A 27,288-nucleotide genomic window follows, 5' to 3' on the forward strand; every position below is an offset into this window, starting at 1 on the left:
CTGTCTTTGGTGTGTGTCATTGGTCGTGCTTTACGGTGACATGATTGGCTGTTACTAACCATGTGCTGTGTATGTCTCTGCTTTGATTGGCTGATATCAAAAGAATCAAAGGAAATAGAAGATCAAGTGAAGGTATTTACAGGTAAAAGTTTTGATATGAAGACTCAGAGCCAAATCCTCCACGAACCTTTCACAGAAAATCTCCTATTTCAAAGCTCCAATCCTGCCACTGTCCATCAGTACTATCAGTACTCTGATTCATAAAGTTGTCAGCCACATCCCTTTCCCAAATCGCCCAACCCCATTTTCATAATTTCTGGATGTCATTATTTATGTGTAATCACCTTGCAGATTTATAAAGGATTTCCTTGCACAGTTATAAAAACATATGTACATTAGTAAGGACTATGCATGAAGTCAATCACTCTAGGGCCAAACAAAACTCCCAATTGTAAGCTGTAAAGAATCCAGACTGAATCCTCTTTTATTTTATAAATCCAATACAGATACATGTCATCTGTCTCTCGATGTTGATTGTTGTTTAGAGTATGCAGTGTCAGAGATGATAGAATTTCTCAATTATACTCTCATTTAATTATTAAGATGCTGCCCCCCTCCCAACACACACACCTGAAGAAAGGGGAGGATATATATTGGTTTGCACCTGTCAGTTGGTTTAATGTTGTCTGCTCAATATCTTAAGAACCTTAATGTTCTCTACTCAATATCTTAAGAACCTTAGGGTACGGGTGTTTCTTCTTTTAAATTTCTTTTCTTTCAGATGCATGATTTGATTTTGTGGGGCAAATAGACCCCCTTATCATATGTAGTCCTTTACTGTAACCCATTTTATTAAAGATGAAATTACCCACCTTGAAAGTATTCATTATTGGAAAATATGGTTTCACAAAATACTTCTGAAATTGATGCTGTAAACTTTATGAAAATGAAATGGTAAGATTTTGTAATTCAGACTACTGATTGTAATATGTACTACTGACTGTAATCCAGACTACTGATTGTAATCCACACTACTGACTGTAATCCAGACTACTGACTGTAATCCAGACTACTGATTGTAATCCAGACTATTAACTGTAATCCAGACTACTGACATAATTCAGACTACTGATTGTAATCCAGACTATTGACTGTAATTCACACTACTGACTGTAATCCAGACTACTGACTGTAATCCAGACTACTGACTGTAATCCAGACTACTGATTGTAATCCACACTACTGATTGTAATCCAGACTACTGACTGTAATCCAGACTACTGATTGTAATCCAGACTACTGATTGTAATTCAGACTACTGACTGTAATCCAGACTACTGACTGTAATTCAGATTACTGATTGTAATCCAGACTACTGATTGTAATCCAGACTACTGATTATAATCCACACTACTGACTGTAATCTGTACTACTGATTGTAATCCAGACTACTGATTGTAATTCACACTACTGACTGTAATCCAGACTACTGATTGCAATCCAGGCCGCTGATCTAGAAATATTTTTGTTACAGACCAGTTTACTGCAATGGCTGACGAGTTAGATAGACGTCGGGAGGAATGTCTTCAGCTGCGAGCCATGCTAGCAGAGAAGAGCATCACAACACATGCAATCGCTAAAGAGTCGTACGGAGGAATGGACGACATCGTTAACGAGGACAACGAACTGGCACTGGCCTACCGAACTCAGAAAGAACTCAACAGGTAACCGAACTCAGAAAGAACTCAACAGGTAACCGAACTCAGAAAGAACTCAACAGGTAACTGAACTCAGAAAGAACTCAACAGGTATGTGTAACTGAACTCAGAAAGAACTCAACAGGTATGTGTAACAGAACTCAGAAAGAACTCAACAGGTATGTGTAACAGAACTCAGAAAGAACTCAACAGGTAACCGAACTCAGAAAGAACTCAACAGGTATGTGTAACAGAACTCAGAAAGAACTCAACAGGTATGTGTAACAGAACTCAGAAAGAACTCAACAGGTAACAGAACTCAGAAAGAACTCAACAGGTATGTGTAACAGAACTCAGAAAGAACTCAACAGGTATGTGTAACTGAACTCAGAAAGAACTCAACAGGTATGTGTAACAGAACTCAGAAAGAACTCAACAGGTAACCGAACTCAGAAAGAACTCAAAAGGTATGTGTAACTGAACTCAGAAAGAACTCAACAGGTATGTAACTGAACTCAGAAAGAACTCAATAGGTATGTGTAACCGAACTCAGAAAGAACTCAACAGGTATGTAACCGAACTCAGAAAGAACTCAACAGGTATGTAACCGAACTCAGAAAGAAACAGGTATGTAACCGAACTCAGAAAGAACTCAACAGGTATGTGTAACAGAACTCAGAAAGAACTCAACAGGTATGTGTAACTGAACTCAGAAAGAACTCAACAGGTATGTGTAACTGAACTCAGAAAGAACTCAACAGGTATGTGTAACTGAACTCAGAAAGAACTCAACAGGTATGTGTAACAGAACTCAGAAAGAACTCAACAGGTATGTGTAACAGACCTCTCGAAAAACTTGATAGGTATGTAACAGAATTTGGGAGAAACTAAACAGGTATGAAACAGAACACAGAAAAGTATTTTGTGAGATCGGGAATTATATCTGACTTGCCACATATAGTCAGCCAGTGTAATCAAAGTCAATATGCTATAGGGTTATTGACCAGCTAAAAAATTTCTAGAGTTATTCACTAACTGCAATCTACCAGTGTTATTGTATCTGACCAACTGCAGAAATCACAGTGTGTGTGATCAACTGCAAAACTACCATTGTTATCAACCAACTGCAAAACTACCATTGTTATCGACCAACTGTAAAACTACCAGAGTTATCGACCGACCAACTGCAAAACTACCATTGTTATTAACCAACTGTCATTGTTATCAACCAACTGCAAAACTACCATTGTTATCAACCGACCAACTGCAAAACTACCATTGTTATTGACCAACTGCAAAACTACCAGTGAGAGTTATCGACCAACTGTAAAACTACCAGAGTTATCGACTGACCAACTACAAAACTACCATTGTTATTAACCAACTGCAAAACTACCATTGTTATTGACCAACTGTAAAACTAACAGAGTTATCGACCGACCAACTGCAAATCCACCATTGTTATCAACCAACTGGAAAACTACCAGAGTTATCGACTGACCACATAACAGGAAAATTAACTCATTGATGATGCTGTGCGAGGTTTAAGATCAGACTGTATGAGGTTGAAGATCAGTCTGTGTGAGGTTTAAGATCAGACGGTGTGAGGCTGAAGATCAGGCTGTGCGAGGTTGAAGATCGGGCTGTGCGAGGCTGAAGATCGGGCTGTGCGAGGCTGAAGATCAGGCTGTATGAGGCTGAAGATCAGACTGTGTGAGGCTGAAGATGAGGCTGTGTGAGGTTGAAGATCAGACTGTGTGAGGCTGAAGATCAGACTGTGTGAGGCTGAAGATGAGGCTGTGCAAGGCTGAAGATCAGACTGTACAAAGGCTGAAGTTTAATCTACATGACCCAGGAGAAATCAATTATAAGGTATGTATTAACACATTATTCTATTTTGATCTGATATATGATGCTGATATTATGTCGTACGGCGTGACCATTTTTAAGGATGAAGAATCTTTATCCATAAGAGGACAAAAAATATCCCGAACTTAGCATTAGCACCTAATGTGTGAGGACAGAGCTCTATCAAAGCATCCTAACTTTAGATCCGCCTATTCATTGAACGTGGGAAATATAACGCAATTGATGTAATCAGTGCATTGTGACGTCATATGTCAGCATAGCGTTTAGCAAATTGACAAACATAGGAGACATATTGTACAATCGCGTTATTTAAGGAGTGATTATATATGATTAAGAAAATAAGATGAATGCTTTTACGGATTTCATGTAACATCTCAGAACAACGTGAACTTGGGTACACGAGATTCAAAATGGAGAAATTTCTAAGCATTTGTATTTGAATCAATACCATTTGAACCAAAATTTTCAAATTCCATAGGTATGTTTTAATTTTTCATTAGTTTTGTATGTTTTCCTTGTAAACATGTAATACATGCTACCTATAGGGGGAGCTCTGTCGTGAGCAGGCTTCACCCTCTAGTACAGAGTTTGGGGAAATCAATCTACTCATTTATTGGTTAAAACTTTCAACATTTTTTTTATCATCTTTTCCTTAATGGTGACAAACATACAAATTCTTCATTCTCTCCCATTTCAATAAGAGAGAAGGGGGAGAAATGGGCTTTAAATTTTTTTTCTCTAATTTTTTCAAACAGCATATTCACTATTCATATATAATTTTATATCACATGTTCTACAAACATAGCTATCGAAATACAGTTCTGAAATGGTTTGAAATCACACAATGCTGCACAGTGGTTACCATGACTACAGAAATACATAAATAGGTTGATATCAGTAATAGACAACCAGTGATGATGTAGTGAAGTAAAGGTGTTATGCTTAAGTTTTGAGATGTCCCTTTTCTATAAATAGATTGTTGTGGGGGAGAGACTTACTTAGGTACACAGGTAAATCTGTATCAGGTCTGTAATCTGGCCAGGTCCTCAGGTGTGACAAAGACCCAGCATACTACTTCATTCTGAGTCATACACAATGATATCACTTAGTCATGTAAACAAACTACTCCCTGTCTGAAGCCTATAAAACATCTTCACTAATTACAAACTAATCCCTGTCTGAAACCTATAAAACCTCTTCACTAATTACAAACTACTCCCTGTCTGAAACCTATCAAACATCTTCACTAATTTGACTTTGTACATGTACATGTAATATTTATTTAATTTAAACATTTAATTTCAAATCATTATGTATAGCAGATAAAAGGATTACTAAATAGGCAGCAAGTAGAACTTATATAAGCTTTCTTCTTATACATTAATTTTACTCATGTACTCTGTAGACTACACATGTCACTGGTATTAAACTGATGATAGTAACGATCGTTACTATCATCCCCAGATGGCGGAAGGAAATTCCGGCAAGACCACATTTACTTATATCTATTTGTATTGTTTATTTGCGAATGATATGTAGGTAAGAAATATCATACACTAGCAACAATTACGATCAGGTGTTATTTTATCTTTTATACGGCTCAGATGAATGGAAAATTCATCGTTGAAAAAACAGCAAGGATGATAGTAACGGAAATGAATGATGATAGTAACGTAAAACTTTCGTTACTATCATCCTCGCTGTTTTTTCAATGACGAATTTTCTGTTCATATGAGCCGTATAAAAGATAAAGTAACACCTGATCGTAATCGTTGCTAGTGTATGATATTTCTTGCCTACATATCATTCTCAAATAAACAATACAAATAGATATAATAAGTAAACGTGGTCTTTCTGGAATTTCCTTCCGCCATCTTGAGATGATAGTAACGATCGTTACTATCATCAGTTTAATACCAGTGACATATAGTAACTTTAACATTGATTTCTGAATAGTTCACCATAAACATATTTTCATATTTCATCACTTAGAAAGTGACGTTAGCCTTTTTTCTGCTTCCTTTAACTGTACATTGTTCTTTAAAAGTCATTGAAGTTTGAATGGATTGCAATTATAGATTTTTTTCATTACGATGATATTTAGAGACATGATGTCTCATATATGTATTTTTAAAAATAAAGAAAGGAAACAGCATATGATACAATCCCAGGGTGGGACAAGTTCTCCATATTGTCATTCATTATAACAAGTTCTCCATATTATCATTCATTATAACAAGTTCTCCATATTATCATTCATTATAACAAGTTCTCCATATTGTCATTCATTGTGGAGTGTATATTTCTCAAGCTTCCTTATATCAGATCTTATGATTTCATTCTGTTTTTAAAATGAAATCTGAGTTTAACTTAGCATTAAACAACCGTTTTATGCTGCCGGTTTGATATTTATTGAAAAGGACATTTTAGGCTTTACAAAGTAATTGAAAACCATCCAGGTTTATAAATGTAGTGCGTGTTTCTGAATAGTCCTATAGACTTCAGACTGTAAGGGTGCATTGTTTGACTGTATTTACCTCCAAATTAAAAAGAGCTACATGCATGTAATCTGTACAGGAAAAAGGGACTGCCTGTTTCAAAAAGAAGAAAAAAATGAAGTGTTTCATTGCATTCAAATTTTTTCTGTAAATAAATTTTGACAAATATAATGTTTTTATTTCAAATTCAGGTAATGTTTATAGAATTGATACAGCTTAAAGCAATTGCTCTTATACAATGAAAACAGTGTCCATCTGTACATGCATCAGAATATACGACTGTTACAAATGTCATCGTCAACATTTATAAAGTGATCTCTGTGTTGCTCTTCTGCCCTCTCTCTATTTCTCCTTCTCTCTCATTCCCGAGTCAATGGACCTGAATTTGACAGGAGGGTGTAAAAACACTCTGAAGGACACAAGTACAATGACTCTAATTAACCTAACTAATTAGCATTAATTGTCTCCCTGTATGTCCTCAGGTAGATTTTCACACCTGTCGGGTGTAAACATTATTACAGGTGTAGATTTGTTTACCTGTGTCTGCAAACAAAAACATATATGTACTAATAGTCTTATCTTTTTACATAATGGGGGATTTGTGTTTGTGTTGATTGTTTGTGTTATTACACAATGCTAAAGGTATCTCAATACCCAGGCTGTAGTTCTATTAGGCGGATTGTATTCGGTTACTATACACAGTGTTACAGGTATCTCAATACCCAGGCTGTAGTTCTATTAGGCGGATTGTATTCGGTTACTGTTGATTGTTTGTGTTATTACACAATGCTAAAGGTATCTCAATACCCGGGCTGTAGTTCTATTAGGCGGATTGTATTCGGTTACTATACACAGTGTTACAGGTATCTCAATACCCCTGCTATAGTTCTAAGGAATGCTGATTGTAAATGAAGTCCAGGGACATTTCTTACCTGCCTGTGATTCCTACCTGTCAGTTATTACCTGTGATTTACTCCTCATTCTTTGATCATTTTCATTCCAGGTAAAAAAAAAAGTTGAGTATTTAGAAAATTCCTTTGTGATTTAATTATTGTCTTGAAATAGAATGCTGTGTATCGTGCATGTCTATTGTGATGGTGTCTGTGAGTTCTTTTCCCTACAGACATTGTGTGTGTATATTGTGATGGTGTCTGTGCGTTCTTTTCCCTACAGACATTGTGTGTGTATATTGTGATGGTGTCTGGAAGTTCTTTTCTGTACAAACATCGTGTAAATGAAGGATAAGCTCTTTAAATTTATTTTATGAATTGCAAAATTGTGCTGGGATACCGAAACATGTGTTACATAATAAATTAGAAATATAAATTTGTACAATCAATAAGTTTGACGTGTGGTATATGTTACAGAACAGGTATGTCAGCTGTTCATTCAACATAATATATTCTGATGGTTTTGTTTCATGCCAAAACTTTGCAGTTTGTGATTGGTGACTTTCTATAATTTTAGATTAATGAATTCAGATTGTGATTGGTGACTTTCTATAATTTTAGATTAATGAATTCAGATTGTGATTGGTGACTTCTATAATTTTAGATTTAATGAATTCAGATTGTGATTGGTGACTTTCTATAATTTTAGATTAATGAATTCAGATTGTGAATTCTCATTTTCTGAGAGTGTTAGTGCCTGTCTGGAGTAAGTCTGCATTATACTAATATTTACTAGCATCAAGGTCTATGTATGCTGTCATTATAGTATCTGTGTATGTTGTCATTAGTATATGTGTATGTTGTCATTAGTATATGTGTATGTTGTCATTAGTTTCTGTGTATGTTGTCATTAGTTTCTGTGTATGTTGTCATTATAGTATCTGTGTATGTTGTCATTATAGTAAGTGTATGTTGTCATTAGTATATGTGTATGTTGTCATCAGTTGGTTGGTTGTACCTTGTTTTAACGTTCCACTCAAGAATTTTTCACTCATGGAGATATCACCATTGCCAGTGAATGGCTGAAAAATTTAGGCCTATATATGATCGTCACCTACATCCTTTGATCAGACAGGTATCTTTATTGTGCCACACCTGCTCTGATACGGGACCTTAGCTTTTGCGGTCTCATCTGAAGGACCGCCCTATTTAGTCTCTATTCTAACCTGGATCCCTACGGGATTGTTGTCATCAGTATCTGTGTATGTTGTCATTTAAGGATCTGTGTATGATGTCATCAGTATCTGTGTATGATGTCATCAGTATCTGTGTATGTTGTCATTTAAGTATCTGTGTATGATGTCATCAGTATCTGTGTATGTTGTCATTTAAATATCTGTGTATGATGTCATCAGTATCTGTGTATGTTGTCATTTAAGTATCTGTGTATGATGTCATCATTATGAAAGGTGAAGATAATGAACACTGTGATCAGCAATACAAAATAGATAGTTGGGCAAACATGGACCCCTGGACACACCAGAGGTGGGATCAGGTGCCTAGGAGGAGTAAGCATCCCCTGTTGACCGGTCACACCCGCCGTGAGCCCCATATCCTGATCAGGTAAACGGAGTTATCCGCAGTCAAAATCAGTGTGCCATGAACGGCATAACAATCAGTATGAAACATGTCAGACAGCATTTGACTCAATGATAGGTTGTATTGACAAACTAGATCGTTATAACGAACATAGAGTATCTGAGTAATCATAATGTTGCACATCATCAAGTAATATCCATTCATTTGTTAAACCACTACCAAGGAGCAAAGCTTTTAAATGCTCTCTTTTCAAACTCTATAGAACTGCAGATATATGTAACCCACTATTAGCAGATTTAACTGCAGACACAATTACATGGCAGGTATATTTTTTATTATCTTTGACAGCATACAAAATCAAAACACTACTTTAACTTCTAAATGTGTCTTTAAACAAATTTCAAATGGTTATTTAAACTATTCAGTAGTTTTGAAAATGTTAGATTTGCCTTGTAATAAAAAGTTTTGCTAATTATACACAGCACTACTATAAATAAGAGGACGTCCAGTTCATTATTTGGTTTTAAATGTGTATTGAGAGTCAGTCAGCAATTTAAATGCTACTATAAGAAAACAGGTTTTGATACAATCCCTGGAGTCCAGCCAGGCATGATACCTGCATGAATACAAAAGATTTGAGGGAAAAATCAGGAATTTAACACAAAATGAACATCAAAGTGTTTTAGGGCAGGTCAGTCATTGCTAAAATCCACCGGAAATTGACGGGAACAAGTCTGTAATGTCCGCATTGTCGTGATTCATTGTTTGATGTGATTGTCCGAAACAGGAAGATGGACAGGTATGTTGTGGTGGAGAGAGAAGTTTGAGGAAGTTGTAACCTGGCCATGATTAAAATGTTGGTTTACAAACATGTGTTTTAAAAGTTCAGGATCAAAACATTGTTATTGTGGTGGAGTGGATCATTGATTTTGGGGTATGTCAGGTTGCAGATCTTGAGGATAGTGAACATTTTTGGTGTTCAGGAAAGATTTTTATTGGAGAACGTTTGTACCAATTTAAAAACATCTTTGGTAATTACCAATGTTTGAACTCCCAATAGTAAAGCATTGATTTATAAATCTCAGATAAGTGTGAGATCTGATTTATTTTTTCATGAGAAACCTAGCTGTAATTAGGGATGGTGTCACTTGTTTTGGGTTGTTAATGTAAAGCTATCAGACTTGATTCAATCGTAATTTGCTGTGAGTCCTTAATCCCACCTCTGGTAAATATGTATATCCAGGGTTTGTCTGATCCCACCTCTAGTAAATATGTATATCCAGGGTTTGTCTGATCCCACCTCTAGTAAATATGTATATCCAGGGTTTGTCTGATCCCACCTCTAGTAAATATGTATATCCAGGGTTTGTCTGATCCCACCTCTAGTAAATATGTATATCCAGGGTTTGTCTGATCCCACCTCTAGTAAATATGTATATCCAGGGTTTGTCTGATCCCACCTCTAGTAAATATGTATATCCAGGGGTCCGTGTTGTCTGATCCCACCTCTAGTAAATATGTATATCCAGGGGTCCGTGTTTGTCTGATCCCACCTCTAGTAAATATGTATATCCAGGGTTTGTCTGATCCCACCTCTAGTAAATATGTATATCCAGGGTTTGTCTGATCCCACCTCTAGTAAATATGTATATCCAGGGTTTGTCTGATCCCACCTCTAGTAAATATGTATATCCAGGGTTTGTCTGATCCCACCTCTAGTAAATATGTATATCCAGGGGTCCGTGTTGTCTGATCCCACCTCTAGTAAATATGTATATCCAGGGGTCCGTGTTTGTCTGATCCCACCTCTAGTAAATATGTATATCCAGGGTTTGTCTGATCCCACCTCTAGTAAATATGTATATCCAGGGGTCCGTGTTGTCTGATCCCACCTCTAGTAAATATGTATATCTAGGGGTCCGTGTTGTCTGATCCCACCTCTAGTAAATATGTATATCCAGGGGTCCGTGTTGTCTGATCCCACCTCTAGTAAATATGTATATCCAGGGGTCCGTGTTGTCTGATCCCACCTCTAGTAAATATGTATATCCAGGGGTCCGTGTTGTCTGATCCCACCTCTAGTAAATATGTATATCCAGGGGTCCGTGTTGTCTGATCCCACCTCTAGTAAATATGTATATCCAGGGGTCCGTGTTGTCTGATCCCACCTCTAGTAAATATGTATATCCAGGGGTCCGTGTTGTCTGATCCCACCTCTAGTAAATATGTATATCCAGGGGTCCGTGTTGTCTGATCCCACCTCTAGTAAATATGTATATCCAGGGGTCCGTGTTGTCTGATCCCACCTCTAGTAAATATGTATATCCAGGGGTCCGTGTTGTCTGATCCCACCTCTAGTAAATATGTATATCCAGGGGTCCGTGTTGTCTGATCCCACCTCTAGTAAATATGTATATCCAGGGGTCCGTGTTGTCTGATCCCACCTCTAGTAAATATGTATATCCAGGGGTCCGTGTTGTCTGATCCCACCTCTAGTAAATATGTATATCCAGGGGTCCGTGTTGTCTGATCCCACCTCTAGTAAATATGTATATCCAGGGGTCCGTGTTGTCTGATCCCACCTCTAGTAAATATGTATATCCAGGGGTCCGTGTTGTCTGATCCCACCTCTAGTAAATATGTATATCCAGGGGTCCGTGTTGTCTGATCCCACCTCTAGTAAATATGTATATCCAGGGGTCCATGTCTGATCCCACCTCTAGTAAATATGTATATCCAGGGGTCCGTGTTTGTCTGATCCCACCTCTGGTAAATATGTATATTCAGGGGTCCGCATTTGTCTGATCCCACCTCTGGTAAATATGTATATCCAGGGGTCTGTGTTTGTCTGATCCCACCGCTGGTAAATATGTATATCCAGGGTTTGTCTGATCCCACCTCTGGTAAATATGTATATCCAGGGGTCCATGTTTGTCTGATCCCACCTCTAAGTAAATATGTATATCCATGGGTCCGTGTTTGTCTGATCCCACCTCTGGTAAATATGTATATCCAGGGGACCGTGACTGCCCAACTCTCTAGTTTGTATGCCTTTTAGGAGTTATGAGATTGATCACTGTTATCTTCACTTTTTCATTAGGGTATGGATGTATTCTAAACATCTTGGCTAACTAGATTTAACTTAATATTCTGAACACCTTAGCTCACTAGATTGAACTTAATATTCTGAGCATCTAAGCTCACTTGATTGAACTTAATATTCTGAACATCTTAGCTAACTAGATTGAACTTAATGTTCTGACCATCTTAGCTCACTAGAGTGAACTTAATGTTCTGAACATCTCAGCTCACTAGATTGAATTTAATGTTCTGAACATCTCAGCTCACTAGATTGAATTTAATGCTCTGAACATCTCAGCTCACTAGATTGAATTTAATATTCTGAACATCTTAGCTAAGTAGATTGAACTTACTGTTCTGAACATCTTAGCTCACCAGATTGAACTTAATATTCTGAACATTGGTTTGGACTTCCTGTTAGCATACTAGTTTAGTTGGTTGTTTATTCTATGTGTCCCATCTAGAATTTTTCACTCATATTGAGACATCACGAACTGTCAGTGAAGTACTGCAAGATAAATTTAGACTATAATGCTTAGCATTCAGGACCTTAACGGTGGGGACTCTTTTTAAGGTCATATTTGAAAGACCTTTGATTCTCACTTTTAAATGCAGAGCGTTTGGCAAGGAGCAATCACTGCCTACATTTAATTCTTACAATCACTGCCTACATTTATGTCTTACAATCACTGCCTACATTTATGTCTTACAATCACTGCCTACATTCATATCTTACAATCACTGCCTACATTTATATCTTACAATCACTGCCTACATTTATGTCTTACAATCACTGCCTACATTCATATCTTACAATCACTGCCTACATTTATATTTTACAATCACTGCCTACATTTATGTCTTACAATCACTGCCTACATTTACATCTTACAATCACTGCCTACATTTATATCTTAAAACCACTGCCTACATTTATATCTTACAATCACTGCCTACATCTATATCTTACAACCACAGCCTACATCTATATCTTACAATCACTGCCTACATTTATATCTTACAATCACTGCCTACATTTACATCTTACAATCACTGCCTACATTTACATCTTACAATCGCTGCCTACATTTACATCTTACAATCACTGCCTACATTCATATCTTACAATCACTGCCTACATTTATGTCTTAGAATCACTGCCTACATTCATATCTTACAATCACTGCCTACATTTATATCTTACAATCACTGCCTACATTTATATCTTAGGAGCAACACTACCTACATTTATATCTTAGGTTTGACCTGGCCATGACACAGGTGGGGCTCAAACTCACGACCTCACGGTTACGAGAAATTATTTTTATTTGATTTAGTTGACTATTATCTGATGTAGTTGACTATTATCTGATGTAGTTGACTATTATGTGATTTAGTTGACTATTATCTGATTTAGTTGACTATTAATTTGATTAGTTGACTATTATCTGATTTAGTTGACTATTATATGATTTAGTTGACTATTATCTGATTTAGTTGACTATTAATTTGATTAGTTGACTATTATCTGATTTAGTTGACTATTAATTTGATTAGTTTACTATTATCTGATTTAGTTGACTATTATCTGATTTAGTTGACTATTATATGATTTAGTTGACCAATATAGATATCAATCAGTAGACAGTAGTTGTTTTATGAGTTAGTAGACTATTATTTGAGTCTGTAGGCTATTTTATGAGTTAGTAGACTATTATATGAGTCCATAGGCCACTGTATAATTACATAGACAGCAGTACCTGTGTTCAGTTTCATCAGTAGTTACATAGACAGCAGTACCTGTGTTCAGTTTCATCAGTAGTTACATAGGCAGCAGTACCTGTGTTCAGTTTCATCAGTAGTTACATAGACAGCAGTACCTGTGTTCAGTTTCATCAGTAGTTACATAGGCAGCAGTACCTGTGTTCACTTTCATCAGTAGTTACATAGACAGCAGTACCTGTGTTCAGTTTCATCAGTAGTTACATAGACAGCAGTACCTGTGTTCACTTTCATCAGTAGTTACATAGACAGCAGTACCTGTGTTCAGTTTCATCAGTAGTTACATAGGCAGCAGTACCTGTGTTCAGTTTCATCAGTAGTTACATAGACAGCAGTACCTGTGTTCACTTTCATCAGTAGTTACATAGACAGCAGTACCTGTGTTCAGTTTCATCAGTAGTTACATAGGCAGCAGTACCTGTGTTCAGTTTCATCAGTAGTTACATAGACAGCAGTACCTGTGTTCAGTTTCATCAGTAGTTACATAGACAGCAGTACCTGTGTTCAGTTTCATCAGTAGTTACATAGACAGCAGTACCTGTGTTCAGTTTCATCAGTAGTTACATAGGCAGCAGTACCTGTGTTCAGTTTCATCAGTAGTTACATAGACAGCAGTACCTGTGTTCAGTTTCATCAGTAGTTACATAGACAGCAGTACCTGTGTTCAGTTTCATCAGTAGTTACATAGACAGCAGTACCTGTGTTCACTTTCATCAGTAGTTACATAGACAGCAGTACCTGTGTTCACTTTCATCAGTAGTTACATAGACAGCAGTACCTGTGTTCACTTTCATCAGTAGTTACATAGGCAGCAGTACCTGTGTTCACTTTCATCAGTAGTTACATAGACAGCAGTACCTGTGTTCACTTTCATCAGTAGTTACATAGACAGCAGTACCTGTGTTCACTTTCATCAGTACTTATGTATGATGTCACTGCTGTCTGTGTGACATATTTAAGCTCAGACTTTGAGCTCTTCTGTATTTGATGTGTATGTCATCAATATATGTGTTTAATGCCATCAGTATTAGAGTAAGATATCATCAGTATGTGTGCTTATAATGACATCAGCATTTGGGTTTAATGTTATCAGTATCTGAGTAAAATGTCATCAGTATCTGAGTAAAATTCATCAGGACATAATGAAATCAGTATTTGGGTTTAATGTCATTAATGTCTGAGTAAAATGTCATCAGTATCTGAGTAAAATGCCATCAGTATCTGAGTAAAATCCATCAGTATCTGTGTAAAAGGTCATCAGTATCTGAGTAAAATGTCATCAGAATCTGTGTATGAGAAATATCAGGATGAGACATTGCTCTCCTTTCCTGTATTGAGTGACATTCTTGTTTGCTTATAAAGCTCTGTTCAGCAAGTCCGTGTCATGATAACGTTTGGTTTGTAGATTACACTAGTGATAATGGCTGTTTTATTTCCTTTCTCTGAGTTTTGTGATTTAAGGTCAACTCGTAAAGATGTTAAACAAACGTGTTGATGGTGGGCATTATAACAGGATTAATCCTTATTTCATTTTTTTTTAATTTCCTTAAGCAAGGTTTCAATGACATGTGTAAGTAAACAATTCAACAACACCTTCCTGTAAGCACTATATGTGTTCAGGGAATTTAATAATTTTGATTTTCACAGACATTATATTTTCTATCGGCTTCTTGATTCTGAGAAAAAATCAATCATGAAAGCACATGTTTTTCAAAAGTCAAGGTTTTTTTGCCGAATACATGTTTAAAATTCAGATTAGAAAATTGCTCAATCATATTAAAAAATGACATAAATATCAGCTAATCAGAAAGATTATCAGACAAAGTGATCTTGATTTTGAGATTCCGTGAAAGGAAATGTGATGATAACGAATAGTGATGTCTCAGAAATTTGTCAGAAGCATTGAAACTTAAAACATCACCACATCAATCTTTTTTATGGAATTCAACCTTACTGTCTTTATAGGAAATTTTGTGTTGATTGATGGATGAATGTTAACTTGAAATTTGAAGTAAGGATGAGTGCATATATTTGGAATGTGTTTTTGGTATTGAATAACAGTACTTTTATTGATATTTTACAGAATTCAAATACATTTGGAGGAGATAATTTCTCAAAATGGTGGAGGGTTACCCCCCTTACATCAGAGACAATGACACACTAAAATCACTTTGTGAAAGTGTGGGCATAGTGTCAATAAATCCTACTCATATGTGTAACAGCAAGAACATGGGAGGAAAAGAATCTAAAGATGATGTGGATGGAAAACAGACTGAGACCAAAGTCCGAGGGCAATCTGTTAGAGGAGCTATTCAAGGACAATCTGTCAGAGTGTCAAGTGAAGAGACAGAAAATTTCACAAAAAGAGGAGAGAGAGCACAAGATTTAAGTGTTGGGAAAGAAAAAGAAAATATTAGTATTAAAGAAGGAATTTGGTTTTCTGAAGCTGATGTTGTAGACTTAGATATAGAGGATGATAATCAGAGAGAGGTCAGATCTCAAGTCCGTCATACGAAGGATGATATTCAGACCAGATCTCAAGTCCGTGATACAGAGGATGATAATCAGAGAGAGGTCAGATCTCAAGTCTGTCATACGAAGGATGATATTCAGACCAGATCTCAAGTCTGTCATACGGAGGATGATAATCAGAGAGAGGTCAGATCTCAAGTCTGTGATGAGACAGTTGAACAAGTTGAAGGCTATTCAGGAATGTATACAGCATCAGAAGATACGGGGGATCTTAACTCTCCCAGTCAAATGTATATAGCATCAGAAGATCTGACGGATGATACCCCACAGCTAGAGGAAGTGACCTGCAGTGAATGTCGAGGAGATGTTGACTCTTGGGATAAGCAGGAATCTCAAACTATGTGTTCATGTTCAGGATCAAAACCCTTCAATGTGTTCAATGACAATAACAATCACACAGATAATGTCTCTCCCTGTAGAACTTGTTCAGCGGAAGTGGACCGTCCCAAGTTGTCGATTAATACCAAAGATTGTATTCAAAAACACTGTCCAAAGTGTGAGAACAGCCAGCAAACCTACTCCAATAATAACAGCCAGCAAAACCACTCCAATAATAACAGCAGCCAGCAAACCTACTCCAATAATAACAGCCAGCAAACCTACTCCAATAATAACAGCCAGCAAACCTACTCATGTCATGCAATTATTCATGAACCTCTAAAGGGTTCGTATGGACATGAACCTGTTGCTGGTTCTGTGACTGAACCTCTAAAGGGTTCGTTTGGACATGAACCTGTTGCTGGTTCTGTGACGTGTTCACAATGTGGTGAGCAGAGTGGCAAGTTGACGTCAGTATTTGATGCAGATTTTTGTGAGAATTGTTACAAGGAGTTTGAGATGAATGTCTCTGTTGCTTGTTCACTCGAGACTTCAAAGAGAACTGGTTCAGGACAGATAAAAGTTGCAGAACAACAGTTCGCAGACAAAGGTTATATGAATCCTGAGCTTCTGGTGAAAGCAGATGACGATTGTGAGAGCTGGGTGTCAAGTAGAAACTCTGAAAGCCAGTCCCTAGGGAGTTCAGCAGAGGAGCTGGAAGTGGAAAAGACTCTTCCTCCGGCCGATGTGGAAGAAAGTGGAGAAGTGGATGAGAATGGGGATATTTACGGAGCTGTGAATGGTGATGAAGTGTTTGATGACACATTGGAGGCCAGCACAATGATTCAGACGTATGATGGGGTCCAGTGGGAGGGAAATTTCATGTGTACATGCGAGGATTGTCTGAAGGGTCTACGGATCGAGCGGATCATGACGGCGGATAAGTCCACCATGTGTCCCGAAGATCCACCGTACATCCTGATGTGTGAGATTTGTGAGGAGTAAGTAGAGAGGACAATTGTATGGAGCTGAAGGCCTCAGTTGCCTGCTGATAATTCAGACTCTAGTACATTAGAAAGCTGAAGGCCTCAGTTGCCTGCTGATAATTCAGACTCTCTAACACAGTAGAAAGCTGAAGGCCTCAGTCGCCTGCTGATAACTCAGACTCTAGTACAGTAGAAAGCTGAAGGCCTCAGTCACCTGCTGATAATTCAGACTCTAGTACAGTAGAAAGCTGAAGGCCTCAGTCGCCTGCTGATAACTCACACTCTCCAGTAATTGATTTAGTGGATAAGAAACTGATCTTTACACAATGTCACATTTTGGGGACTCTGCATTTCATGATATTCCCAGTCCATGCTTTGAATTTTTGCAAGAAATGTTTGATATTTTAAAGTTCGGTTGTCCTCATTATATCAAAATTATTCTCTCCATCACATCATCCTGAATATCAAAATTACCCTCTCCATCATTTCATTAGGAATTTTGTACTTAATTAACAGAAGGGTGATGTAATTAGCACTTGGGAGTAAGTATTGAGATATCCTACGGACAATGCAGGTGAGATATCACACACAGTACTGGTGAGATATTGTACAGGTAGTACAGGTGAGATATTGTACAGGTGAGATATTGTACAGGTGAGATATTGTACAGGTATTTGTATTGTGTCTCAGTTATAACGAAAAAGAAAGCACAAGGTAAGCAACATCAGACCTTGGTGAACATCATTTCCGGATTATTGGAGAACCAGCACTCTTTTAAGTTTTATGTTTATTATTTAAACTGGTGAACATTGGAGAACCAGCACTCTTTTAAGTTTTATGTTTATTATTTAAACTGATGAATGTCATTTCCAGATTATTGGAGAACCAGCTACAGAAGACGGAGAAAGACATGAAGAAGAAAGAGGACAAGCTAAAGAGAGAAATCAAAGAACTGAAACAGGAGAACGAGGCAGCGCAGAAAACCATCAGCCAGGTAATGCGATACACCGACACGATATACAACACCATATACAGTATCATAACACGATACACTGACACGATATACAACATGTACAGTATCATAACATGATACACTGACACGATATACAACATATACAGTATCATAACACGATATACAACATATACAGTATCATAACACGATACACTGACACGATATACAACATGTACAGTATCATAACACGATACACTGACACGATATACAACATATACAGTATCATAACACGATATACAACATATACAGTATCATAACACGATACACTGACACGATATACAACATACACAGTATCATATCACGATACACTGACATGATATACAGCATGTACAGTATCATAACACGATACACTGACACGATATCTAATACAATGTACAGTATCATAACACGATACACTGACACGATATATAACATATACAGTATCATAACACGATACACTGACACGATATACAACATATACAGTATCATAACACGATACACCGACACGATATACAACATATACAGTATCATAACACGATACACTGACACGATATACAACATATACAGTATCATAACACGATACACCGACACGATATACAACATATACAGTATCATAACACGATACACTGACATGATATACAACATATACAGTATCATAACACGATATACAACATACACAGTATCATAACACAATACACTGACACGATATACAACATATACAGTATCATAACACGATACACTGACACGATATACAACATATACAGTATCATTACACGATATACAACATACACAGTATCATAACACGATACACTGACACGATATACAACATATACAGTATCATAACACGATACACTGACACGATATACAACATATACAGTATCATTACACGATATACAACATACACAGTATCATAACACGATACACTGACACGATATACAACATATACAGTATCATAACACGATACACCGACACGATATACAACATATACAGTATCATAACACGATATACAACATGTACATTATCATAACACGATACACTGACACGATATACAACATATACAGTATCATAACACGATACACCGACACGATATACAACATATACAGTATCATAACACGATATACAACATGTACATTATCATAACACGATACACCGACACGATATACAACATATACAGTATCATAACACGATATACAACATATACAGTATCATAACACGATATACAACATGTACAGTATCATAACACAATACACCGGACTGTGTTTCATTGAAGTTTGGAACTGAATGCTTTAGAAATCCAGTTTATTGAAACCTCCCAAAATATCTCCCAACCAACACCCACTTCTCACCTTCATGTTGTCCAGTTGAGGGGGAAGTGGTGATTTTATTGAGGATAATGATGAAATTCCCTCATAAAAATATAGTTTCCTCTTTATGAAAGACTAACAGATTTCTAGAAGTGTTCAGCGGTAACGTAATCGGCTGATCGAGGTGATGGTTCTCTCTCCTTTAGTATTGTGGTAAATACGTCTCTGGTAAATACTTTCTTCCTTGTTAAGGTATTTATTTGAATTAGTTATATTATTTTGAATATTTAGGATGCTTGGTATTATTATTTTTTTTTTTTTTGTTGCCGTGGTTCCTGTTTGTTTGATTACCATGGTTACTGTTTGTTTTGTTGACAGTACAACAGCATCACTCGCGTACGTACAGCTGTAGAGTGGATGTGTATCCAGCGTTACTATTTATAACTCTGTTACTATATATAGCACACTGTTCTTACTGACTGCATTGTGTTCTATATTTATACTGACTATCGGGGATGGGGTATATGCTGCTGTGAATTCCTTATGCCTTGATGCCTTCTTTCACATCGATGTAGCGAAATCGTGCAACTGACAAAAGCTCCAACACTGAATATCAGATAATAAAGATAATAGATGTATGATCCACAACATGGCACTGAATATCAGATAATAAAGATAATAGATGTATGATCCACAGTGTAACGAAATTAATATATATACAGTGAAGCCTGTCTAATCTAATTCAGTGAAATGGATTACATATATGTAATCCATTTCACTGAAAATTCTGTCTAACCCGACACCTATGTAATCTATAGGTGTCGAGTTAGACAGAATTTTTAGTGAAATGGATTACATAGGTGTCGAGTTAGACAGGTTTTACTGTAGAGGTGTCGAGTTAGACAGGTTTTACTGTATAGGTGTCGAGTTAGACAGGTTTTACTGTAGAGGTGCCGAGTTAGGCAGGTTTTACTGTAGAAGTACATATGTATTTCTCTGTATCTATCAATAAGGAATTGACAGTAGCTGAGGTTACTTGAATATTATTTATTGATGTGGCGTTCAATTTTTATCATTTTAGAAAAAATATGCATGTTTATTGGGACATGATTTTGGGGTTGACAAAGTTATTTGCTATTGTAGTCCATACCATTAGACCACAAAAATTAATTATTTTTATAAGATGTAACAGTTAGAGTGATGAAAAGTATCCCAGAGCATAAAATGACTTTTGAGATGTCCCCCTGTAGTGTCACACACAGACTTCAGTAAAACTCTTGATCTCCATCGATCTATGTCACATACTGAACTGAGTATCACTCAGTAGACCTGTGTTTTCATATGTTCATTTTTTGTATTCCCCAGTCACATGCAGATCTCACCATTCCTTTGTAATCACATGCAGATCTCACCATTCCTTTGTACTCCCTAATCACATGCAGATCTCATCATTCCTTTGTAATCCCTAATCACATGCAGATCTCATCATTCCTTTGTATAATCCCTAATTACATGCAGATCTCATCATTCCTTTGTATTCCCTAATCACATGCAGATCTCACCATTCCTTTGTAATCACATGCAGATCTCATCATTCCTTTGTATTCCCTAATCACATGCAGATCTCATCATTCCTTTGTATTCCCTAATCATATGCAGATCTCATCATTCCTTTGTAATCACATGCAGATCTCACCATTCCTTTGTAATCACATGCAGATCTCACCATTCCTTTGTAATCACATGCAGATCTCACCATTTCTTTGTAATCCCTAATCACATACAGATCTCACCATTCCTTTGTAATCCCTAATCACATGCAGATCTCATCATTCCTTTGTATTCCCTAATCACATGCAGATCTCATCATTCCTTTGTAATCACATGCAGATCTCATCATTCCTTTGTAATCACATGTAGATCTCACCATTCCTTTGTAATCACATGCAGATCTCACCATTCCTTTGTATTCCCTAATCACATGCAGATCTCACCATTCCTTTGTAATCACATGCAGATCTCACCATTCCTTTGTAATCACATGCAGATCTCATCATTCCTTTGTATTCCTTAATCACATGCAGATCTCATCATTCCTTTGTATTCCCTAATCATATGCAGATCTCATCATTCCTTTGTAATCACATGCAGATCTCACCATTCCTTTGTAATCACATGCAGATCTCACCATTCCTTTGTAATCACATGCAGATCTCACCATTTCTTTGTAATCCCTAATCACATACAGATCTCACCATTCCTTTGTAATCCCTAATCACATGCAGATCTCATCATTCCTTTGTATTCCCTAATCACATGCAGATCTCATCATTCCTTTGTAATCACATGCAGATCTCATCATTCCTTTGTAATCACATGTAGATCTCACCATTCCTTTGTAATCACATGCAGATCTCACCATTCCTTTGTATTCCCTAATCACATGCAGATCTCACCATTCCTTTGTAATCACATGCAGATCTCACCATTCCTTTGTAATCACATGCAGATCTCACCATTCCTTTGTAATCACATGCAGATCTCACCATTCCTTTGTATATTCCCTAATCACATGCAGATCTCACCATTCCTTTGTATTCCCTAATCACATGCAGATCTCACCATTCCTTTGTAATCACATGCAGATCTCACCATTCCTTTGTATATTCCCTAATCACATGCAGATCTCACCATTCCTTTGTATATTCCCTAATCACATGCAGATCTCACCATTCCTTTGTATATTCCCTAATCACATGCAGATCTCACCATTCCTTTGCATTCATATTCACTTCCCGGTGGGTCTGGTTTACAAAATTCAATAGACGTTAAATTTTACCCATATCTTGAGGTTTGTGTACACTGTTTGAGGTTTGAGAATTGTTTACACTGTTAAGGTTCAGATCTCAGTTTCTCTATTTAGCCTATGGACAAAGCAAATTCATTTTAACCTGAGCATGTAATCCAAATATGTTAATCTATACATGTATATGATAATCCAAATATGTTAATCTATACATGTGTATGATAATCCAGATGTGTTAATCCAGTTGTATTAATCCAGACAGTAGATTTGTTTATTGTATCTTTACATAACACACTGTAGATGGTAAATAGATGCTTATACACCTTGCTGAGCAGAGAGAGAGAGAGAGAGAGAGAGCGAGAGAGAAAAGTGCTTGTTTATCAGATAGACAGTTTATAGACACATATAGTGTCCTTGCTAAGCTAACTTCTGCTACGGATTAAATTTGTTTCCCAGTAATTACTTTCATAAATCACCAGGTATGGAATTCCCTCTGTATCCAGCATTTCCTGATTTCTGGTGTGTGATGAGTGAATTTAAGTATTACTGACTGTGATGAGTGAATTTGAGTGTTACTGACTGTGATGAGTGAATTTAAGTGTTACTGACTGTGATGAGTGAATTTAAGTGTTACTGACTGTGATGAGTGAATTTAAGTGTTACTGACTGCTTTCTAGTTATTATCAGTTATCATCAGTAATTTCTTTGTTTGACATGACACAACTAATTAATTCAGCATGTTAAATGTAAGTTTCTAATCTCTCCAGTAACATTGTAGAGGGTAAATACTTTTTCTTTAATGAAGTACTGTCAGTGTTCTTTTGAAGTAGATTTTATTCAGACTTTCATTCTTTCTGCAGATAAAGAAATCTAGAGATCAACACTGAATATGTTTTAAATATATCTGCATTTTATGTCATTTCAGAACTTAAGGTTTATCAGATTTCCTAATGCTTAATCTACTGTTGAACTTTTTTGTGTTCTATAAATAATGATAACTCCCTTTGTGTATTTTATGATAATGAATACTCCCTCTGTGTATTGTAGAATTTACAGCTGGGCCCGGAAGCGAAGATCGAAGCAACGATGCAGCACGAGATAACACGTCTCACTTCAGAAAACCTGGTCAGTCAAATGTTTTACATATAGTCTCTCAGATGTTTTAAACTTAGTTGGCTTGTTGTGTAGTAATTTATTTGGCTATTTGGACTTGGGATATCGGCCTGAGTAGCTCGGTGGTTAGAGCACCTGACTAGTAATGCAGGGATCCCGGGTTCAATTCCTGTTCCAGCCACAAATTTTCTCCTCTCTCCTATATATATTACATTTGGTACTGTTGACCACCCCTGCTTGCAGGGGCAAAAAGAACCTGGTTTGTGTGTGTTTTCAAGGATGAAGACAAAGGAGGGAGGAATGTAGTACATGTAGGTATAGGGCTATACGGACAGTGGATATCGGCCTGGGTAGCTCGGTGGTTAGAGCACCTGACTAGTAATACACGGGTCTCGGATAGACCGGTCACAATAGATCAGTGGTTAGAGCATCTGACTAGTAATATAGGAGTCCCGGGATTCCCAGTCCAGCCACAAACTTTCTCTCTCCTATATAATACTACTTAACAGAAAAGCAGCAATGTTTAATGATTTACTTTAACTAAAATAGTTTGACTTCTTTGTGTCATGTGACCTGGAGGGTTTTTCATTCTCTCCCTCCAGGATCTTAGAGAGAAAGCTGACAAGCAGTCCGACCAGATCAGAAAAATGAAGAAAATGCTGAAGGTGTACACCAAAAAACTCAAGGATGGGGACGGTGAGTTTAGACAGGGGCGAGCTCCACCAAATGAAAATTAATGCTGAGGGCAAACTTCACCAAGTCACTAATAAATGCTGAGGGCAAACTTTACCAAGTCACAAACAAATGTTAAGGCGCAAAATTCACCAAATCATAAACATATGCTGAGGGGCAAAATGCACGAAATCTCTAAGAAATGCTGAGGATGGAGATAGCGTTCATTGATTAGATGCTCACTGTGTTAAGTAGATATGCTGAGGATGGAGATAGAGTTCATTGATTATATGCTCACTATGTTAAGTAGATATGCTGAGGATGGGGATAGAGTTCATTGATTAGATGCTCACTATGTTAAGTAGATATGCTGAGGATGGAGATAGAGTTCATTGATTAGATGCTCACTATGTTAAGTATAAATGCTGAGGATGGAGATAGAGTTCATTGATTAGATGCTCACTATGTTAAGTAGATATGCTGAGGATGGGGATAGAGTTCATTGATTAGATGCTCACTATGTTAAGTAGATATGCTGAGGATGGAGATAGAGTTCATTGATTAGATGCTCACTATGTTAAGTATAAATGCTGAGGATGGAGATAGAGTTCGTTGATTAGATGCTCACTATCTTAAGTAGATATGCTGAGGATGGAGATAGAGTTCGTTGATTAGATGCTCACTATGTTAAGTAGATATATTGAGGATGGAGATAGAGTTCGTTGATTAGATGCTCACTATGTTAAGTAGATATGCTGAGGATGGAGATAGAGTTCATTGATTAGATGCTCACTATGTTAAGTAGATATGCTGAGGATGGGGATAGCGTTCATTGATTAGATGCTCGCTATGTTAAGTAGAAATGTGATCTCAATCACAAAAAATAAGGCAAGGAGGTACAAACATTTTCCACAATGAATTTTTGAAGCAGCCAACCAGTCAAAAGTTCATGAATTTAATAATTTGCATTTATGTCTCTCCTCTTCCAGGGGGAGACATATTGTTTTTGTACTTTCTGTCCGTCCATCTGTCTGTCACAAATCTTGTGCACATCTCTTCTCCTGTATGTCTTATCTGATAGATTTACTTCATTGCCATATGTAGATGTGCATATTGTCAGGACAGGAGGATCCAATTGTTCTCCCAAAGTTCATAGAGGATCTAAGAGGGGTGGAAGATGTAAAATAGTTTGTGAACGCTTCTCCTAAATGGCTTTTCTGATAGCTTTGAAACTATGTACAATGTTTCATTGCCACTTGTAGATGTGCATATTGCAGTGACGGGAGAATGTAAATGTTTTCCTTAAAGTTATAGTGGATCTGAGGGGTGGAGGGTGTAAAATAATTTGTGAACACTTCTTCTATATGTCTTATTTTCAGAGTTCATAATGTATGTTCCTTCTCGTGCTATCTCCTCCATACCATGCAGTACATTAAGAGGAGAGGGTTTCATTTGAAGGAATTTGGGGAGCTGGGCAGACATTTGTTTTTTATGAAAACAATGTCTAATTGTTTATTGTGTTTATAGTGGCAGAGATTGAGGCAGAATTGGAAAGAGAAGACAAACAGAAGAAGTCCGATGACAGCGTAGCAACAGTGAAACATCTGGACCGAACGTACATGGGAATGTTAGAATACCAAAAGGAAGACGAGGCGCAGCTCATCAAATGTCTGATCATGGGCAAGTCATTATCATCATCACCACAATCATCATCATCAATATCATCATCATCAACATCATCATCATCATCATCATCATCACAATCATCATCATCATCAACATCATCATCACAATCATCATCATCACAATCATCATCAACATCATCACAATCATCATCAACATCATCATCAACATCATCATCAACATCATCATCAACATCATCATCACAATCATCATCATCATCATCATCATCACAATCATCATCATCATCATCATCAACATCATCATCATCATCACAATCATCATCAACATCATCACAATCATCATCAACATCATCATCATCACAATCATCATCATCATCATCATCAAAATATCATCATCACAATCATCATCAACATCATCATCAACATCATCATCACAATCATCATCATCATCATCACAATCATCATCATCATCATCATCACATTCAATCATCACAATCATCATCATCATCAACATGTAGAATTGTAAAAGTAGGCACACTGTAAAATTACTTGTATGGGCAACACATTGTATGATTGCTTATTTTTATTTAGATTTGAAGCCAAAAGTTGCACAGGGACTACTGCCTGGGTTGCCAGCCTATGTACTGTTTATGTGTGTACGTCACACCGATTACATCAACGACGATGAGAAAGTCCGAACACTCCTCACCAACACCATTAATGGCATCAAGAAATGTGTCAAGGTTAGTCTAAGCTATGTCAATGTCACTCTAAGCTTTGTCAAGGTTAGTCTAAAATGTGTCAAGGTCACTCTACACTGGGTTAAGGTCACTCAAAGCTATGTCAAGGTCACTCTAAAATATGTCAAGGTCACTTTAAGCTGTGTCAAGGTTGTGTCAAGGTCAGTTTATGTTGACAGTTTTCGTAATTAGAATATAAATGACTTATCAATCAACATTGGAATAAGATGTCATTAGATGTCATTAGAATAAGATGTCATTAGATGTCGTTAGAATAAGATGTCGTTAGAATAAGATGTATTTAGATGTCGTTAGAATAAGATGTCATTAGATGTTGTTAGAATAAGATGTCATTAGATGTCGTTAGAATAAGATGTCATTAGATGTCGTTAGAATAAGATGTTGTTAGAATAAGATGTCATTAGATTAAGATGTTGTTAGAATAAGATGTCATTCGGAAGAAGTAACATTCTGCCTTGATTATAGTGCTCTTAAAGACAAGGAATTATGATTAATTACAAGTAATTTATTGCTACGGTTACAGAAACACAACAAAGACTTGGAGCGTGTCATTCTGTGGCTGGCAAACACGTGTCGACTTCTTCACACCCTGAAACAGTATAGCGGGGAAAAGGTAACAGAGAACACACACACACACCCTAACCCCAACAGAGAACACACACCCCACCCCCTAACCCCAACAGAGAACACACACACACACACCCTTACCCTGAAACAATATAGCGGGGGAAAGATAACAGAGAACA

General features: G+C 37.0%; 2 protein-coding genes across 19 annotated transcripts in view; both read left to right on the forward strand.

Moving 5' to 3' along the window:
• Positions 1–27,288, forward strand: part of LOC125667401 (unconventional myosin-Va-like) — a 116,377-nt gene that overhangs the window by 75,373 nt on the left and 13,716 nt on the right. For 6 of the 18 annotated variants that reach the window (XM_048900898.2, XM_056146861.1, XM_056146855.1 and 3 more), the window contains 9 exons: positions 104–142; positions 1,535–1,724; positions 18,126–18,246; positions 19,926–19,943; positions 23,401–23,478; positions 24,069–24,162; positions 25,666–25,818; positions 26,373–26,524; positions 27,066–27,155. In XM_048900898.2, coding sequence (XP_048756855.1) covers positions 104–142; positions 1,535–1,724; positions 18,126–18,246; positions 19,926–19,943; positions 23,401–23,478; positions 24,069–24,162; positions 25,666–25,818; positions 26,373–26,524; positions 27,066–27,155 — 935 coding nt within the window. The remainder of the gene's footprint in view (positions 1–103; positions 143–1,534; positions 1,725–18,125; positions 18,247–19,925; positions 19,944–23,400; positions 23,479–24,068; positions 24,163–25,665; positions 25,819–26,372; positions 26,525–27,065; positions 27,156–27,288) is intronic. The other 12 variants (XM_056146866.1, XM_056146864.1, XM_056146857.1 and 9 more) reach the window with 3 other exon arrangements.
• On the forward strand, positions 8,440–18,196 carry LOC130049398 (transcription initiation factor TFIID subunit 1-like). The gene is made up of 2 exons (XM_056146874.1): positions 8,440–9,352; positions 15,500–18,196. The coding sequence occupies exon 2, from the start codon at positions 15,535–15,537 to the stop codon at positions 17,269–17,271; it is 1,737 nt and encodes a 578-aa protein (XP_056002849.1). The 5' UTR covers positions 8,440–9,352; positions 15,500–15,534; the 3' UTR covers positions 17,272–18,196.

This window comes from Ostrea edulis, chromosome 8, assembly GCF_947568905.1.
Source record: "Ostrea edulis chromosome 8, xbOstEdul1.1, whole genome shotgun sequence".
NCBI lineage: Eukaryota > Metazoa > Mollusca > Bivalvia > Ostreida > Ostreidae > Ostrea > Ostrea edulis.